Genomic DNA, 20,499 nt, shown 5'->3' on the forward strand with positions numbered 1-20,499 from the left:
ATTTTTGGCCTAGGGCAGGGGTTCTCAAAGTGTGGTCTCCAGACCGGCAGCCTCAGCAGCTCCAGGAATCTTGTTAAAAGTGTATATTTTCAATCCCCATCCTAGACCTACTGGTCAGAAACTCTGGGGTGGGGCTCAGCAGTCTGCTGAAAGAAGCCCTCCAGGTGATGCTGATACAGGCTAAAGTTTGAGAACTGCAGTCTAGGGAAAAGATGGGGAAACACAGGAAGGATAGAGAAGAGAGAAATGACATCGTGTGCTATGGGGAGGAAAACCCTCTTAGGTTCAATATCAGGGCCATGTAAATTCACCTGACAAAAGTAGATTAACAGGATAAAATTTATATAATTTGTATTTGATGTTAACGTTTTGTGTGTATATGTAAGGGTCTCATAGAAAAGGACATGAAAACCCAAAGAAACAGTTGGGCCTGAGAGCTTATATACTATTTTAACAAAGAGCCATAAATTTGTGGAGAGGTGACAAGACGAAGGAAAAGAGTTTGGGCTTCTAGGGACAGTAAGTTGTGGGAAAGTAAATATATGGGAGAAACTAATGGAAGGTAAGAGTTCAGTAATATTTGTTTATGCAGATTCAAGTAAATGCTGCCTCCAGTAATAAAAGTTGTCCCTCTTCCTGGTGTGGGAGAGGGGAGTGGACTCACCTTCACAAAAGGACATTTATACCCTGCTTTTAGACAGAAAGGGGGAGGGCAGAGAGCTTTTCTTGCATCTGCTGTTTCTCAATCACTTTCAGTTCAAAATAACTCTTATGCCACAGTGGTATATTTGGGGATGGCATATTCTGATCCCCTTCCATATCAAGGGCACAGAGTCTAGAGCCAGATTGCTGGGTTTATATTGCAGTCTTGCTTTATTCATTCATAAAGTATTTACTGAACATTTACTATGTGCCAGGCACTGTGCAGAAACTTGGGATATAGCAGGGGAAGAAACCCAAAGATCTCCATCCTCATGGACCTGACGTTCTGCCTTACACCGGTTGACTGAGTGCTCTAAGGCACAAAGTACTTCCCCTCTCTGTCCCCTGATTCCTGGCCTGTAAAGGGAGAATACCAATTGCACCTAACTCACAGGGACTTTGTAAGGATGACACATGAAGCGCCCAGTGCCCAGCACATACTTAGAACACTGTATGTGCTCGCCTCCTCCTTCATGAGCACAATCTCAGTTGCTCAGTGCTACCAACAAGCTGGCAGTGACATTTCTTGCCAGCTGTCCCAAACTATGATCCTAAATCCTAAAGAAATATATCATTTCCTAGAGGTACCAGACTGACACAGATATCCCAAAGATGCTTAAAGTGGATGCTCAAAATATTCAACTTAGAAATTTCCCGAGAATAGATTTCACAAAGAGGTGATAGGTGCCTCTTTGTGAGACAGTCAGATTTTGTCGTAATTTCTAGTATCACCATGGCAATATTGGCCCAAATCCTCTGGGAATAAATGTGTTCCTGACACTGCTTCTGAGTCCTCTAACCTGACATTAGTACAGGGCTCAAAGATGAAGAACTTATAGGATGATTTCAAACAGCACAGGGATTAATTCAAGATGCCCTAGATTTAAAGGTCTGGCTGCTCCAGGAGGGCAGAGATGGAGTGAAGAGATGAGCCTTCCTTGGGTTAACTTCAGGTCTGCTCTTCCCCAAATAGAAAATTGTTTGTGCTGTATCCAAAGCCTGGCTCAAATCTCAACTCCTCTAAGACATACTCGCATGTCGTATCAGCCTGTGTGAAATTCTCCAGACAGGGGCTTGGTGCCCCTCCCCACCTCCTTTAGCCTTCCCCCCGCAAAGGAGCAGACAAACATAGCTAGCTAGCCATGGGGGAAACAAAGTACTGCATCGCTGTATTTAATGCAGTTCCTTGAAAATCCCTCCCACCTCAGGGCAAGACTGCAGTGAAAGCTGTATTGAAAAGACAGTATAGGCAAAAATCTAATTAGACCACCTATGCCCACTTCCCCAGATAGAAGTATTGAGAATGGTTTTTATTGTGTGGCATGTTTATTGTGCGGTATGTTTGTTGGATATGTTGAAGAGAGAGCCAGACAGACACAGAGAGTGAGTGGGTATTTGGGCCTCAGAGCAAGAGAGAACAAGAAGGGAGGAAGAAAGGCAGAGAGGGATGAGGAAGGAAAGAAGGTAGAAAGGGAAGGAGGAAGGGAAGGCTCAGGGAAAGGAAGGGGAATAGGAAAGGAGGGATGGAAGGAGGGGAAAAGGAAGGAAAAGAGCAAGAAAGAGAAGGAGGAAGGGAAATATAAAGGAGAGGAAGGAGGCAGGAAGGAAGGGAGGCAGGGTAGATGACCTGGACCTGCAGAGCCAACTCCAAGTTCACATACCCAACCTGCTGCCTGAAGGAGAAGGGAAGACAGACCTCCCCAACCTGCTGTCTGTCAGTGGGCATGGCTGGCCCCACCTGCTTCTGTGTAGAGCAGGAGGTGAAAGAAGGGTGCATCTTGTCTGAGGACCCCTTTGATTCAGTGTTCCTACCACCTCTGTAATGTGGCCCGATGATTGAAGATCCTCTCCTCATCGTCTGTCCTCTCCTCCTCATGGGACCTTTGCCTCTACCATGGGGACTCAGCCATGTGGACCTTGTGATCCACATACACCTGCACACCTGTATCTTCCCCTAGACTTTGGGATCTTGGACGGTAGGGGCCACCTCTTAGGCACCATTTTACTTCCTACAATGCCTAGTGCTTTACACTTAGTAGGGATCATGACGTTTATTTAATGTAGTGAAATTGTTTACTGGGCCCTGTCCTATTTCTCGGAGAAATATAGACCAACTGGGGTACAGTTTTTCTAGTGTACTCTACTGATTATAAGGGACAAAACAATTCTTCCTTTTAATCCTTTCTTAATGATGAAACATTACTGAGCTAAAATTTAGTGGAACATTTTAAGTTGTTTTGTTTTTTCTCTTCCTGCCAGCACTGCCCCATTCCAACAAGAATAAAGCTCTGAAGGAACCCCTCGTATTTCAGATCTAAATTTAAAGAAGTCTGACTCAATTGCTCAGTTAATTAAATTTGCAGTAGTCTCTTAAAAGATACTTATGGACTTATCTCACACTTTTGCATTTTCCTTTTCTTCCAGTTGAGAAGTAGCAAATATGAAGTGACAACCACATTACTGTACATGGAGTTATTTACAGGCCAAGATGATTGGTTTCCTGATAATCATTTCATAAGGTAATTTTCTTGGGATGCAGGCTCTGGCCCCCTTGGTTTATCGTGTCCACGTGTTGCATTATGTGTTGCCTCAGTCTCACAAGACACCCCAGGTAGAACCACGGCCCATTTGAGTTTGGCAAATACACTTATTGAAATTTGGAGTTTCCTTTGTGGCTTGTGGCTAAAAGCCAAAGATTTGGACATGTGGCTTACCACTCAAACATCTTAAAAGTAGAAGCCACAGAATAAGATGAGACCATCAAAATTTCCATTGCCTGAAAACCAAAGGATATATAACTCCCAGTTCCAGGACAAGCTTTTATTCAGCTGTGAAATATTCAAGCCAATTTCGCCAATAATGATACTGAGCGCTATGTAGCATTTAAAAAAATCACAGCCTATTTTTCATATCCATAGCTTCTAGTATCTCTGTGAGTGTGGCACAGGAGCTTTGATAAAATCTTTATTGCTTTCTCTTATAGAATCCTCACAATACCTTATGAGACTGGTTGTTCTTATCTCCATGTTATAAATGTAGAAACTGAGGTTTAGGAAGAGTAAATGCTGTCCCCCAGGTCATACAGCTGGCAAATGGCAGGGCCTAGTTTCAAATCTAGATCCTGCAGTTACTCAAGCTATAGTATTTCTACTACCCTGTTTTTATTATATAAACAAAGGGAATCTGAGATGACATGATAGTGTTGGACGTAATAGATAATGAAAAGCAGTGCATAAGCCACAAATTAGAGTTTGACATTGAGATATGTAAACCAATAGATTTTCAGACTCAGCTTCTTTGTAAAGACATTTAATATGGATTTCAAACATCCAAGAAAAATTTAGAGAACAAAGAGAGGCCTTGCCCTACTATGTATCAAAACATATTATAGAACTATAGCAATTGGAAGAGTGTGGCATTGACAAATGGATCAAGACAGAGAGCCTGGAAATATACTCATAAATAAATGGAAACTTTGCATATGAGAAAGTTGGCATTTGAAACGAATGGGCAAGAGATGAGCTGATCATTCAGCAAGTGGTATGGGGATACTGACTGACAAAAAAATGTTTCTCTCTCATGTTATTTGTAGAAATGCTGGCTTAAAAGTCTAAAAATTAAAAAAAAATGATGTACTAGAAATCACTCTGTCACCCAGGGCATTCCCATGAGCACTTGAGTTTGAGTTGTAAAATCGAGAATGTATTTGCCCATAGATCGACTTTTCGTTCACAACCATATTAAGACCCTGTGATTTGTATCTGAGTGGGTGCTGCCAACTACACATGTGATACCCTGATACTGGCATATCATCCATTTGCTACTTGGCCCCTTTGGTAACCAGAGACTTGTACTTTGGTGATAGCTGGCTGGATTCGGGGTACAAGAATTTGCTGTGGAAGAAAGCAAAGCTAAGTTCCCCTGACTCCCCACCCATACCACCCAAGATGAGGATAGATGGCCCTACTATGTGTTCCCATGGCAAGTGGTATTTCTTGTGTCAATTGTTATTGCTGTTGACTGTTCTGTGTCTCCTGGTGGACGGTAACTTTCAAAGATTAAGGGTCCTGTCTGCTTTGCTCGCCTCTGGTTTATCCCAATGTTTGGCCCATCCAGATGCTCAACGATGCTGGTGAAATGTATAAATAAGCACACTGTTGGCCCCATGAATAGGGATAACAGAGGTTGGTAGGGAAAAACGTAAAGGTGTGTAATAACAAGATTGGCAGGCTTTTATGAGCATTCTGGGCCAAATGGGAGATGTGTGTGTCTGTGGTTTCTGAGAGGGTCCAGACAAATTAGGAGAAAGCATGGGAATGTACCATCCCAGGTCAGGATGGTGGCCTGTGCATATGTGGAAAACAACATAACACAATAGCTACCCCATTCAGAATCCTTACATCATGCCAGGCACTGTGTTAAGCCCTTTATGTGCATTATTCCATTTACTTTCCATAGCAGCTTTAAGGGATGGTTGATATCATTATCATAATTTTCCACATGAGCAAATTGAGGTTCAGAAAGGGTAAATAACTTTTACAAGTTCACTCAGCTAGTAAGTGGCAGACTCAAAATCAAGTTTGACTCCTAACTGCATCCCAGCAGAGTGAACTGAGTTTAATGAAAGGGATGCTATTTAGGAATAATAATAATATTTTGCATCCCCAGCTCAACATTCTGGCTTTTCAGTCTTCTCCTACCCACTTCATTAAGACAGCCAACAAGAACAACTCAAAGAAAAACAACCCTAACAAAGCAAACCCAGCCCTTGGAGACCTTAGACTTCCCAGTGAGTGAGAAGTGATTTCTGCTGCTCTTGTCCCAGAGCCCTACCTGGTGGTCAGTACTTCAGGCTGCAAAGGGATACCCCTAAGACAGATGATGTTCTCTCCAGCTCCCCAGTAGCTGCACTGCATCTCACACCGGCATGCACTTTACATGAGAGCTCAAAAGTTGCAAGCTCTGGACACCTACAAAAAGCTTACCTGGTTCAGATGAAATGCTTCAGCAGCCTGCAGCTACCTGATCAGTCTTTTGCACTGGACCACACTTTAGTTTATCAAATGAAAATTAGTAGTGGCTGTTAACCAACTGGATCATTGCAATTGATGGTCTACAATTTTAATTCACCGTGACTGATTGCCTTATTCTACAGGAAGTTAGTAGTATTAACCTGAGCAATAATTACTTGGCTTCAGCTAAATGTATATATGTTTCGTAAATGAATTATAGGAACCGGTCTTAATATTCTTTAGTTTCTTTTCCATGTTAGGATATAGTTGAAAGTTTGCAAAAAATACCAAAACTGAAAAAAGGGGAACAATTTCTTTAGTTAAATTGTCCATTTCCACCGTTACTTATGATGAATAAACAAAAGACAGAAGGCAAAAATTTCCCAACCCTTTTAATAAATGTTACGATTTCAATAATGATTCTAAGATAAAAGGTTCAAGTTCCTAATTGGAGAAAGTGATAGAAAATCAATCAGCTGCATAAGAGAATGAAAATATACTACTTAAATTAGCTTTGTGTGGCCTATGGGTATATTAATCCTGGAAAACCAAAACTAATGAGACTAATTTTAAGAGAGAATACTACTTATGCAGGTGTTTCTAACTCACACAAATGGTTTTATGTAGAAATAAGATGTACACGTGTTCACTAAATCCCAAAAAATGACCACTCTGGAAGGAAAATAAAATTGGTGTAATAGATGCATTTGTTTATGTGACCTACACTCAAATAAGATAGCATTGACCTACTAAATACAAAAATAGTGATGTTAATTCCATTGTATGGTATTTTGGCACAGTCCATCTCTTATAGAAACATGTAGTTCAGTTCCCTCAAGATAAAGCTGGTTGCCACTCCATGACCCCTCTTCAGAGGCCAGGTTCTTCATCAAGGAATTTTGGGGGCAGAAGGGCCAGGGCCTCTCTCTTGTTCAAGAGCCAGTCTTGGGACTTCCCTGGTGGTCCAGTGGTTAAGAATCCACCTTGCAATTCAGGGGACACCAGTTCAATCCCTGGTCGGGGAACTAAGCTCCCACATGCCGCGGGGCAACTGAGCTCCCACATGCTGCAGGGCAACTGAGCCCACACACCACAACTAGAGAGCCTGTGAGCCGTAGCTTCAGAGCCCACACGTCCTGGAGCCCGCACACTGCAACTAGAGAGAGAAGCCTGTGCACTGCAACGAAAGGTCCTGCATGCTGCAACTAAGACCCAAAGCAGCCAAAAATATAAATAAATAAATAAATATTAAAAAAAAAAAGAACCAGTCTTGCTTGGGTAAAAAGCAAGTTTTCTTTGAAAAGGAAAACCTGTCTAGATTGTAAAGGGAAGGATTGGGAAAAGAGAACATTTTTATTATGATAGTTACAATTGATATTTCAATAGGTATGTGTGTATTTATTATAATGTGCAATAGAAAAAATATAATTAGCGTACCCGTGATATTATATAATAGGTATTATTGTGAAGGATAAGGCTAAGTAAAATAAATTAGTTGATTTAGTTGAAGTATAGAAAAAGTAATAGTATGGAGATACATGGACATGATAAGAATTATGAAGATGGGAAATAAATTACTGAGATTTGGAAAATATTGAGGTCCAGAGGAAAGGATCTGTTCGTCTTGCTCTAGGTCAAACAGCAAGTGACAAGCAGTGCTAGGATTGTTTATTCATGTCTTCGAACCCCCAGGATCTTCCTGGTCTTTTGACTGTTGTGGGGACTTCTTCCTTCTTTGACTGGTCATATCCCCACTTCAGGTTTTTCTTCACCATGAAGAAAGTGTGAAGCTTTCTTATGTATGTCAATTGAAGAGTTTAACCTAGACAGTGAAGTGTTAAAATCTTCAACAGTGCATTTCAAACGTAGGTCTTGAACATGTTACTATGGATAGCTCCTGGAACAGCTGCTTTGAGCAATGAGCTCAAGCCGAGAGTGGGGACATTTCCCTGGCCCTCTGCGAAACCTCAGAAGTTAGACACAGCTAGAGAGAGGAAGCAGCATCTAAGCCACCTCAGCACGTGGCCTGCCTCCCAGTCTGTAGCCTCCTTCCCTCACATGCCAGACCAGAATCACCACCCTTCCCAATTCCCATCCACTTAAAAAGCGATGAGGAAGACTAAAAGTAGGAAAGTTTGGATAAAAGAAGTCCCTGTCTGCAGGACTGTAGTCTAATCCCTATCTACCATTCACTTGGCACTGTGCCTACATAATTTCTGAACCTCAGACTACTGTTAAATAAGTATCCTTATCCCCATTTTGCAAATGAGGTAACAGAAGTTCAAGGTAAATTAACTTGCCCAAATGGAAAAGTTAGGTCTTAATTCCAGGCCTATCTGACTGGAAAGTAACAAGATGCATATTCAATATTATTTTATACATGGAAAGAGAAGAGACATATGAAATTACATTGAATAATACAAGTACATGAAATTTACTATTAGATTAGATAATAGAACCTTGTAGGGCTAAAAGAATTCAAAGTAGGACAAATCATTGTTTTATTCATTTATCTTTCTAGACTCATTTTGGATCCCTCACTATGTACCAAGCACTTGGTATTGATTTGAAGTAGAGGTCAGCCATCTATAGCCCTTGGGTGAAATCTGGCCCACTGCTTGTTTTTGTAAATAAAGTTTTATTGGAACACAGCCACAGCAATTTGTCCATGTACTTCCTGTGGCTGCTTTTGTGCTACAATAGCAGAGGTGAATATTTATGACAGAGTCCTCTGGGCTCGCAATACCTGAAATATTTATTATCTGACCCTTAACAGAAAAAGCTTGCTGACCTTTGATCTAAGAGTTCTAGAAAGTTATATATAAGAGGTGCAACTTGATTAAGAAAGGAAGATTAAAACTCTGAGTACAGGAGAAGAGGTAACAAACTCTGAACCCTAATTTGTCCCCACTGCTTAGTTTTCATTTGACCTACAGAAAATAGCAGTGCCTTTGAGCCTCATGTCTCTAATTTGTAAAATGGAGAATACCACCTGGTCAAACTGCCTCACACATTTCAGTGGTTAGATGACACAATGAGTGACAAATAACAATTAATAACTACATTTTATTGCATATCCATTGACTAAGTATTTTTTCTAAGCAATTTACATGCAATATCTTATTTAAACCTCAGTGTAACTCAGTGAAAGGGTTGCTTGATATAAAGGAGTTACTTATTAGAAACTGTTGATGTGCTTTTTTCTTCTGTCTTTCTGGGAATCTGATCTTTGCTCTCATTGGCCCCAGGCTGGCATCTTCTTGGGGTGGAGTGTGGGAATGGAGAGGAAGATTAGGATTCGTCAAGGAAAAAAATCAGAGACAAAAAAGAAGATAATCCTTAGATTCTGAGATACAAGGGCAAATTAGACAGCAAGGCAACTTGCAAGTTGGATAATTTCCTTGTAATAATATTTAAAATTTGTATGGCTTCTTTTGGAGTATTGAGGATGGTGGTAAGCATGGAGGATCCAGTTTATAGTGTTGTCGCATGCTGCAGAGCAGGTTATACCTGCTCAGGTAGTAGGCTGGCTCTAGGGTATGAGGATGTAGGGGTAGTAAAAGGCCAATAGCCCATCCCTTTTCTTGCCTGGCAAATTGTAGAAAGAAAAAGGGATAAATAAAGAAAAAGAGCAACAGAAACGGGATGTTGTAAATTTCCTCACTCTTGGCTTCAGGGAGGGAAGGAGGCAGTTATGTCACATAAGTAAGGCCTTAACTGACGGAAGGGGGGGTACTGTCCATGCCACTGAGGCATTTGGACAAGGATGTTATCTTGGATGGACCCAGAATTCATCTGGGTATGTTGTACCCAGTGCCCCAAACCCTGAGTTTCATGTACCTCCTGATATCCTGTAAAACTCACATCTAGGTATCTAGTGTGCAAGATACCTGCATACCTGTTTAAGGAGAGAGACAGGGGAGAGAAGCCTCTGAGAGTCTGGGCATTTTTAGGAAGAGAGATTGAACTAAAGATATTGTTTAATTTTTAGATTAGATTCAGTTTTAAGCAATATTGCATATTAAGTTTTCACTCTTCACTCCACCGGCCTGTGCCACTATTCCCACTAATGGTGAGGGAGGGGTGAGGAGGTCAGATTAATTTTGGTCTAAATTATTTACAATTTTATATATATATACTGTACAAACAAGTTGTATTGCCAGCTAGAAGTTACCACCTTTTTACACTAACATTATCTCCACTTTCACTCATCTGTCTGGCTCCAGTACCAGAGTGCCATTGAAAACTTTAGACTTACACACACGTAGAAAGGGCTGTTATGAACATCATTGTGATTGTAATTGCTATTACTAGGATTTAGGTCATCATGCTAAAGTCCAAACTGCAGACATTACAATTGAGGCCGGAACCAGTATCCTGGAAGATACCAGATGTATGCAAAAGTGAAGCAGTGTTCTAGAAACCAGTTAATGAAAGCAGCAACAGGTTACTTACGTAGACAGGATCTGAACCACAGCCCACCCTGGGGGAGTCCCAGGGCAAGGAAGGGGACTGTTCTTCAGAGACGTGCATATTTACCCCGCTGTGTTCTGAGTTTCACTTTAGAGAAGAAGTTAGAAAACAATGTTGGCACTGGAAGGACTCTAGACCTGAAGGAGAGTTTGCAAGAAGGTGTTTCTCTCCTGGCTCTGCACTCTGAGACCACTTGCTCAGAGCTGGTAAGGAGCGAAGAGCAGGTGGCAGTTAGATAGCGGGGTGGGGAGGGGAAGGGCAGGAGTTGGAGAGGTGAGAGCTCTGACTCACGATGATGGAGATGGTGGAGATGATGGGGAAGTGGTGAGGAGGAGGGGCGTTTTTCCTCCCTGTGGAAAAGTCTAGAGTTACCCTTTGAAACCCTAGCTGCGGCCTAACCAGCTGGCAAATCCTCCCGCATGCCAGAAAGAGAAGGAAGGCTGCGCCCTTGGACACCAGCTGCTGAGCAAGTCCTGGCACATGCCGGCTGCCTGACTCTGAGTGATTTGAAAGTTGTTTGTTTCAAGCTCTAACTTCAGTCTCCAACACTGTGTTCCTATCAGGAAGTTGTTTTTCTCCTTCCTGGAGAGGTCTGAGAGCTCTCTGAATATTCCAGTGGGGAGAAGCCGGCAAGACAGTTCATCTGGAGCTTCCATCTGTGGGAGGAAAAATAATTTTTTTTAAGTAGGCAGAGTTGTGAAGTGTATATAATAAGGCCTGGCTTTGGCACCTGGACACAGAGCCTTCATTCCAAACTTCTTCTAGCAGGTAGGCAGATTTCCAGGTTACAAACTACAGGACTAAAATGTGGCTGAGTCTGGGGTGGGATCCAGCCATGCCCGGTGACTCCACCTACAGAAAAGCAAGGGGAAGAACCAAACACCAGTAGGATTTAGGCCGAGGACAACGTTTTTTCCATGAACGTTCACTTGTTTGCCTCAGTCTCTGTGAGAGTCTTAAAAAAGAAAAAGGGATGGTTTTGTGGATAGCTTTTCACTGTACTGATGGTTTTGTGGATAGCTTTTCACTGTCTACATTTTCTATAATGAGTATATATTTCTTTGCTTCTCAGAAAAAAATCTTTAAAAAATAGGAATAAAAACTTGGATCTTAATAGCCGCTTACACCCCGTGCCTTTAGATTGTGGTGAGAGGTGGGGAGAGGTGAGGGAACAATGATACTCCTCTTCTTTGAAGGCTTCTTCCCTGCATCCCCACTCCCACCTAATTCATGAACAATTTGCTCTGCTCGAAAACTATGGTCTGGGTAATATATACCACTAGATTATGGTTTATTTTTCTTGGTGGTAATGCTGTATTGTTTGTATGAGGAGGGTATATAGGAGAAAGTCTTTATTTGTAGGAGATATAGGTGGAAACACTGAAGGGTGAAGTGTCAGGATGCCTGCTGCTTAATTTAAAATCGCTCTGGTAAAAAGGCAAATATGCAGCAAATATTGCAAGAAGTTAACAATTGTTGAGCTTAGTGATTGCTCTGTGTGTATTCCTTATGATCTTCTTTCAATTTCTCTGTTTGAACGTTTCTGTAATTTAAAAAAATGGGAACAAAACCAGACTCCCTTCAATCTTTGATCATCTTCTTTTTTCTTCTTTTGTCTTGCTCCTTTCTTACCTTGTTCCCTCATGTACCTGAGCCAGCATACAGACATGACTTTCAGGGAAGCATGTTCATGGTAGGGAAGAAGAAAACAATTTGTTCTGGGTTCTCATCAGTGCCATGCTCCCCACCGTTCAACACCCATTGCCCCTCTCCTCCAACACGGTGTTTGTGCAAGACTGTTTACTGCATTGTTGTTTATAATACTTTTTAATTGGAAATAATCTTTATTTCCATCATTAGAAGATTGGTTAAATAGTTTAAGATACGTCTATACAATGAAATACCACGTAGGCTAAAGCAAGTTTGTATGTGTTTCTATTATTTAAAATTTTTTATTATTTCATTATTTAAATAGTTAATAAAATAGCGAAAAAGGAAATAAAAAACAAATTATTCAATTTCCCACCACTCAGAAATAACCAACAAGAAAACAACAGGCATCCTAATACAAATGTGGGTGCTTTAAAAAGGCTTCCCAGAAGAGAATATCAACATGGCTACGAAACATAAAAAGATACCCAGCTTTTTAGTTAGCAATCAGGGAAATGAAATCAGATTGGCTAAAATGGAAGAGCCTGGTAATATAAAGTGTTAGAGGGGATGTGGAGCAACTGGAACTCTTATACACTGATGTTGAGAATGTAAATTAGTACAACCACATCAAAAAAATAGTTTGGCATTCTGTAACAAAGTTAAAAAAATATACATATTCTTATGTTTTAGAAATTCCATTCCTAGGAATACTTCCTAAAGAAATTCATGCATATATATAGCAGGATACATATATGAGAATGTTTATAAGAGCTTATTTATAAGAGCCAGAAATAGGCAACAACTCAAATATCCATCAATGGTAGGGTCAATAAATAAGTTGTGATATGTTTATACAATGGAATACCATACTAAAAGAAAATGAACAAATCATAGTCATGGAGGATGATCTGAATTAATCTTTACACACATAATATTAAGCACAAAAAAAAAAGCAACAAAAATAAGTATACCTACAATATGAGTCCATTTATGTAAGGTCCAAAAAGCAGGCAAAATTAGATGATATTGTTTAGGTTCGCTAGCATAGAAGGTTAATTCATAAAATAAATCAAGGAAATAATCATAGTAGTTAAAATTGACATAGGGAGTGAGTTAAAATGGATGAAGAATGAGAAGACTGTGATTGCTATGGATACAATGGGGGCTTCTGGTATTTAGGGTGCTGGTGATCTGCTAGTCTTCCCCTGGGCAGTGGTTACACATGGGTTCATTTTGTTGCTAAATATATATACTATATACCATATATATATAATGCACTTCTCTGTGCTGCTCCGTGATTATTACAATAAATAAGTTAGAATTGACATGTAGAATATGATCCTGTTTTGTCCTAGTATTTCTACATGTTATTTCTTTTATCTTTATATATACACAAAGATACCGAGCTTTTCAAGTGCTTATTGGTCATCCATATACCTTCTTCCTTGAACTGTATGTTCAAATAGTTTATTCATTTTTAAAATTGGTTTATTTATCTTAATACTATTGAGTGGTAAAGGAAGATATTTTATAAATTCAGGATACTAGTCCCTTGTCAAATGTATTAATCATATGTATATGCATTGCAAGTATTTTCTCCCTGTCTGTGGCTGCCTTTCTCATTTTAAAATCTTGACTTTAGAACAGCAAAAGTTTTTAATTTTGATAAAGTTCAATTTGCTAGTTTTTTTGCTTCATTGCCTTTTGTCTCCTTTAAAAGAAAATCTTTGTTTACCCTCTGTTTGTGTGAAGATTTACTCCTATGTTTTCTCCTGAAAGTATCATTTTAGCTTTTACGATTAAGTCTATAATCCAATTTGAGTAATTTTTATGTCTGGTGTAAGTTAATGACGAAGTTTCATTTTTCCCATACTAATACCCAGTTGTTCTAGCACTTTATGATTTCAATTTTTTATTATATATTGTTTTTAAAATTCCAGTTTCCAATTGTTCGTTGTCTGTATTTAGAAACAATTGATTTTTGTGTACTGACTTTGTATTCAGCAGGCTTGCTGTACCAGTCAGGATCCAGTCAGGAAATAGAAACCACAGCAGTAATTTTAACAAGTAATTTTAATAAATAAAGTTTTTATTTGTGTTATAAAATATTATTATAGTAACAGGGGGTTAACTACTAAAAGGAGCTTCATTTACTTTGTATTCTATTGTTATGTTTTCAAGATTAACTGTATTTTCTTCTGCAAGGTCAAATCTACGGTCAAATCTAATAAAATTTTTACTTCAGATATTGTACTTTTTATCTCTAAAAGTTCCTTTGACTCTTTATATGTTTGATTTCTCTCCTCATTATAGTTATGTTTTCTATAAAATATGAGTATATTGCTATAGTAACTGTTTAACTTTTAACTTTAACTTATCCTTGTCTGTGTGTTCCATAATCTCTGTCATTTCCATGTCTGTTTCTATCGACTTAGTTTTCTTCTGATTATGGGTCACATTCTTCTGATTCTTATACTAGTCATTTTTGGTTGGGTGCTGCACATTGTGAATATTATATAGTTGAATGTCTGGACTATGTTGTCTTCTTTTAAAGAATTTTGAACTTTGTATTGAAAGACATGTATTTTTCTATCAGTTTGAGCTCATTGAGTCCTCATTTTAAGCTTTGTGAGGATTAGTGTATAGTAGACTTAACCTTAGGCATAGATCAGCCCTGTTACTAAATCATGACTCCTCTGGGTGTCCATGGAAGTGCCCAGGTGATCACTGTGGACTCCCTACTCTGGCACATTGAAGCTAGAACACCTATCAATCCTATGTGAGGTCTGGCAATTGTTCTGCCTTCACAACTCAGTCATTCGTTGTTCTGTCTTGTGGAGTTTCACTCTATTCTTGCACAACTTTGCGCTTAGCAAAGACTCAAGGTAACCTTTATGCAGATTTCTAGAGCCCTTTTATTGTGTAACTTCATTCTTTCTGGAGCTCCACCCACAGTTTCCAGCCATTTCATCCTCCTCAATCTCTGATGTGTGTTTCAGCAAAGCCATCAACCTATATTTGGTTATCCCTTCCCTGCTCATGGTCTTAAAATTGCTTCAGGCAGAAAACCATAACAATTGTAGGGATCACCTTGTTTGTTTCCCCTCTCTCAGGGATCCCAATCTGTGTTGCCTATTTTCCAATGTCTGCAAATGATTATTTCCTATATATTGTCCAGTTTTCTAGCTGATTATCATAGGAGGTTAAATGTGGTCCTTGTTATTCTATAATGGCCAGAGTCCTATATGTTTAATTTTAACAAAATTTTAATTACTTGAATTTAACCTCAGAAAAGTCATCTAATGCTGTTGTATAACTTCAGGTAAGAAGAGCTATAATTTCTAATAATGCTCAATTTTTAAAATGTGGAAAGTTTGAGGTAATTAGTTTTTAGTTTCAAACTTAGTCAGCATTTATAGACTCTCTAGTCTGAAAAATGAGGACGTTGAGAATACCTTTTACTTCGTTCCAACTTGCTTCTCCACTAACTTTTATATTTTTATTTACACATTGTTAAGATGTGTAACATTGGCTTTCTGCATAGTTCATGATGTTGATGTGTCTTAATTCTATGTTGAACTGGATTTAATTGTCACTGGTATTTTATCACAACATATTCATTTTTGAGTTCTTCATTTTAAGCTATCTTTTATTTGGCTAGATGTATCATCAATCTTTTTTCCCCCTCAGAAAGACTCATGGGGATGTTCTCTGAGTCCTTAAGGCTAATGAGTTTCTGTCTTTAACCTTGTACTTACTGTAGACTTGGCTGTGTATAAACTTTCCTCAGAACTTTTCACACATTGCTCTGTTGCCTTTTATCATCTAATGTTACCATGGAGATATCTGAAGCAAGTCTACTATTTCCCCTTTGTACATGGGCTACTACTTTTTGGCCTATATAGCCATAGAATTCTTTCTGTATATCTTTGAAGTTTTTCAGGATATCTCTTTATATATTTTTCCTGAGTTATGGTGTGTCTTTATAGATATAGATTTACATCTTTATTTCAAGAAAATATTCTTGCTCATTGGGGCTTGTTCTCTTGGAACTTCTTCTGAGAGACTTCTTCTTGGAACCTGGCAATGGGCAGAGCCAGAAGCATCTTGGGAGACTGTCAGTGGAGACTTGAAAAGAAGAAAGGAAACTGCTCCTGGAAGCTTCATAAAAGGGGGCCCATATTGTACATTTAATGGGACAGTTGATTAGACTATACCTGTAGTAACTTGAAAAATAGAAAATGTACCTAGGGAATTCCCTAGTGGTCCAGTGGTTAGGTCTCTGCGCTTTCACTGCTGAGGGCCCAGGTTCGATCCCTGGTCAGGGAACTAAGATCATAAACTGCGTGGTGTGGCCAAAAAAAAAAAAAAAGAAAAAGAAAAAGAAAAAAAGAAAATGTACCTAGCTAACTTACATATCTAGCTAAGAATACTTCCAGATATTGAAAGCACCAACTGATCCTTTCATCTACATATAATAAGGTACAGTTAGAGAGAGGAACTGAAGAAGGAACTACTTCATTTTTAAACAGAATTAGAGGAAGTATTTCCAACCCAGAACTTGCTAAGTCAGAAGATAAAACTATTTCTCATTCTAACATTCTTAGTCAGGAAAATTTTCTCAAAATAAGAGACAGTGTCAGGGCAAATATAGAATATAGAACACTGCCTGTGGAATGTTGCTTTGTGGTCAAAACTCTATAAGATCCTTTGTTAAGACATTAGAGAGACGAAAGGCAGTGCTTCATAGATCCTTTCTTATCTAGAATAAAAAGACTTCTAGTAATTTTAAGAGCATGACTTGCAGACCCTCTCAACTAGACAATAAATTTCTAAAAATCTTAAGGGTCTTGTCATAGCACTCTGATTCACAGTTCTAAAGTAGAGAGGATTTGCATGGACATTTCTCTTTTCTAATGCATTGAGTTATAATTAGATAGCTAGAAATTACACAAACATATTATAGGAATTATATCAATTTGGACTAAAAGTTAACAGAAATAGCTGAGAATTAAAAGAGGCCTCTAGGCCCCTAACTTATGTTGCGGGTTGAGAAAGCTCCTCAGCTGTAAGTATGGACCATATTTTGTGGAAAAGGAAAGATGAGTCAAAGAGAATAGCCACAGCTCAGAGCTTAAAGCTAGGAGACATGGACAATCATCATAGGTTATGACAGAACTGGATCCTGATCAAGGAACCTGTGATATGTGCCCAGCTGGATTTCAGAATTATTATGGACCACTGACTGTTATGTGCTTTTATTGTCCCTCTTTTGAATGAGAGTATCTCTTTTAGTGTTTCTGACCTTGCCTTACCATTATATATTGGACGTGTGTTCAGGGAGTTAGAAACTTGCCTCTTTAGTTCATACATCCTCAGATCAAGAGCTGCACTTGAGGAGCCTCATTCAGAACTGGAGCTCATTTAAATGACAATATCTTGGACTTCAAGTCTGAATCTGGTGCTGTAATGGATGAGATTCTGGTGATTCTCAGGGATTAGGAGGTGTGTATTTTGCATGAGTTAGGTGGTCTGTGGGGAATGTGATAAATCATTAGGTGTCAAAGGATTCACTGTAATAGACTATTACTTTAGTGTCTCCTAATGAGACATATCTGCCAGCATTTGTGTCCTAGTATAGCTCACTCTCCATAAATTTGAGCTGGCCCTGTCACCCACTTTAACCAGTAAAATGTGCTGGAAGTGATACCGTGTCAATTCTGGGCAACTTCTACTTCTGTACTCTTAGAAGTTAGCTACCACACAAGAAGTCCAACTGCCTCAAGACTGCCATCCTGTGAGGAAGCTCAAACTAGCCAGATAGAGAGACCATGTGGATTAAGGGACCCAGGCCACAACCCCAGCTGAGCTCCCAGCTTACTCAGCACCCAGAGGCCAACCATCTGAGTGATTCATCTTATCAGTGCATTCACCACACTTAGTTGAGCTACCCTTGCTAATGTTATGTGGGATATAGACGAATGGTCCTCCCCAAGCCCTGTGCAAATTGCAGATTTGTGAGAAAATAAGCCACTGAGTTTTGAGGTACTTTGTTACGCAGCAATAGAAATTGAAACATAGTAACTTTCTTCTTTGAGTTATTTTTATTTCATACATCATGTTGGAAATTTCTTTGAGGGGCTATATATATATATTTCTTGGTTTGAATTTTTGGCTTATAATACTTCCTTCCTCCTTTCCACACCTTTTCTGCCAATTATTTAGCATTTGTGCCAATGTTGATTCCTTTCCAACTAATACTAATCTTCAAGTAATTCAACTAAGTAATTGAATAACTTAGTAATTCAAAAAAAAAACAAGTATTTTTTCAGCAAAGGAAACCATCATCAAAATGAAAAGGCAACCTACTGATTAGAATATTTACAAGTCATATGTCTGATAAGGGTTTAAAATCCAAAATATGTAAAGAACTCATACAATGACAACAAAAAAACAAACAACCTGATTAAGATATGGGCAGACGATCTGAATAGACATTTTTCCAAGGAAGACATACAGATGGCCAACAGGCACATGAAAAGATGCTCGACATCACTAATCATCAGGGAAATGCAAATCAAAAACACAGTGAGATACCACCTTATACCTGTTGGACTGGCCATTATTGAAAAGATAAGAAATAACAAATGTTGGAGAAGATGTGGAGAAAAGGGAATGCTTGTACACTGTTGGTAGGATTGTAAATTGGTGCAACCACTATGGAAAACAATATGGAGATGCCTCAAAAAAATTAAGAATAGAAGTACCATATGACCCATCTATTCCACTTCTGGGTATTTATCCGAAGAGCATGAAAATGCTAACTCAAAAAGATATATATTCATCTCTACGTTCATTTCATCATTATTTACAATAGTCAAGATATGGAAATAACCTAAGTGTCCATCAATGGATAAATGAATAAAGAAGATGTGGCATACACACACACACACACACACACACACACACACACACACACTGGAATACTACTCAGCGATAAAAGAATGAAATCCTGACATTTGTGATAATACCTTGAAGGTACAATATTACACTAAATGAAATAAGTCAGATGGAGAAAGACAAATACCATATGATTTTACTTATATATGGAATCTAAAAAACAAAACAAATGCAAAGAAAATAAAACAAGAACAAACAAAATAAAACCAAAAACAAACTCATAGATACAGAGAACAGACTAGCAGTTACCAGAGGAGAGTGCATGGAATGGGTAAAGGGGGTCGATTGTAGGGTGATGGATGGTAACTAGACTTGTGGTGATTGCTTTGTAGTGTATACAGATTTTGAATTATAATGCTGTGTAGAAAAATACAAAAAAGTGTTTGTTTATAAATAAGAACATGTGGAGATGAATGGGGAGGGTAAATTGCAACTTCTTTGATTCAGGTTTCACCACTGTTTCCTCTGCTGAGAATGATGTCTCCTTTTGGGTTTCAGTGTTTTCAGCAATACTGTGACTCAAGGGAAACCCTTGAAAGTGGCAAAGTCCTCTGTTTGTAATCCAGTGGCTAATGCTGTCCTTCCTCTGTTTACCCCATCTCATCTCCAGCAGTCTCTCTTAGCAAGTAGAGAGACCTTAGAATTCATTGTTTAAGTTATCATTCACTCTGTAGTGAAAGGAGGCTTTCTATTTATAATTGCACTAGGGTAGTAGGCACAAAGTGGGCACACCAGGTCATCAAACCACCTTGTTTGTAAGCCTGGGTTGTAAACAATAAAAATGAAATGTACCTTCTTGAGCTCTTCTTGCTTAGCTTTCCTACTGTGGAGAATGGGACAGTGCAGGGACAGTCCCCACTCCTCCTTTGGCCTGCCTCTGTCCCTCGTTCTCATTGTTTCTATTAACGAATTCATATATTGAACTTTCAGACCTGGGTCATCAGCATGTTAAGGGAATCCTGCCTAATTTCTAGGGAGGTTATGTGTAACCCTCAGTGATTTTTCACATTTTGGGCCAAGTTTCAAAGCATATGGCAGAGTTCATGGTTTGTGGTTCACAGACTATGGTTTGGAATTTTGTGTATTTACTTCTATCGTTACTACAGCGGTATACTTTCCTTCCATTTTCATTTTTTAAAGTTGTTTTTGATGGGCTTAGAGGGAAAGGATAGAATTAAAATGTCTTACTCTGTTATCTTTAACTGAAAGACTACTGTTTCGGCATGGAGATATGACCTTGATATAGAGTCAAACACAAGAAAGCGGATTACAGTACATTAGGTATGGTATATATCCCTTTGTGTTAAAAAAATGCACTTTATATTCGTAACATATTACTAAGGGTATTCATCCCAGTGGTAACTGAAGTCATTTTATGGAGTGAGGAGAATGTATGTAATGTATATGATTATGAAATTTTTACAATGGGCATGAATTAATTAAATAAATCAGTAAAGAAATCACTGAAGATCATTCTATTTTGGAGAAACATAAAAATACTTAAGTTTCCGTTGTCCTTGTTGCATTGTGGAGTTAAGAATCCATGCCGCTAACAAGGCATCCTGTGGTTAAGAATGAAATGCCCTTTTATTTTGATCCAATAGCCTTTCCTCAAAATTTTCCCACTGTAGACCTTACAGGGAATTATCTTTCTTAGTTCAAAAAAATAGTTTGCTAGGCCAGGAAGCACTTTTATCCT

The 20,499-nt window shown here is 38.9% G+C and overlaps 1 protein-coding gene and 1 long non-coding RNA gene across 7 annotated transcripts in view; both read left to right on the forward strand.

Annotated features, from left to right (window-relative positions):
- Window positions 1-20,499, forward strand: part of LOC309637522 (uncharacterized protein) — a 759,578-nt gene that overhangs the window by 279,159 nt on the left and 459,920 nt on the right. For all 6 annotated transcript variants that reach the window (XR_014250578.1, XM_082412431.1, XM_082412430.1 and 3 more), the window contains exon 4: window positions 3,127-3,221. Coding sequence is in view for 5 of the 6 variants with exons in the window: in XM_082412431.1 (XP_082268557.1) it covers window positions 3,127-3,221 (95 nt within the window). In the remaining variant the exon portion in view is untranslated. The remainder of the gene's footprint in view (window positions 1-3,126; window positions 3,222-20,499) is intronic.
- Window positions 9,250-20,499, forward strand: part of LOC309637572 — a 64,710-nt gene continuing 53,460 nt past the window's right edge. The window contains exon 1 of the long non-coding RNA XR_014250669.1: window positions 9,250-10,955. This is a non-coding gene — a long non-coding RNA (uncharacterized lncRNA). The remainder of the gene's footprint in view (window positions 10,956-20,499) is intronic.

This window comes from Balaenoptera physalus (genome assembly GCF_965194825.1).
Source record: "Balaenoptera physalus genome assembly, chromosome: 11".
Taxonomy (NCBI): Eukaryota; Metazoa; Chordata; class Mammalia; order Artiodactyla; family Balaenopteridae; genus Balaenoptera; species Balaenoptera physalus.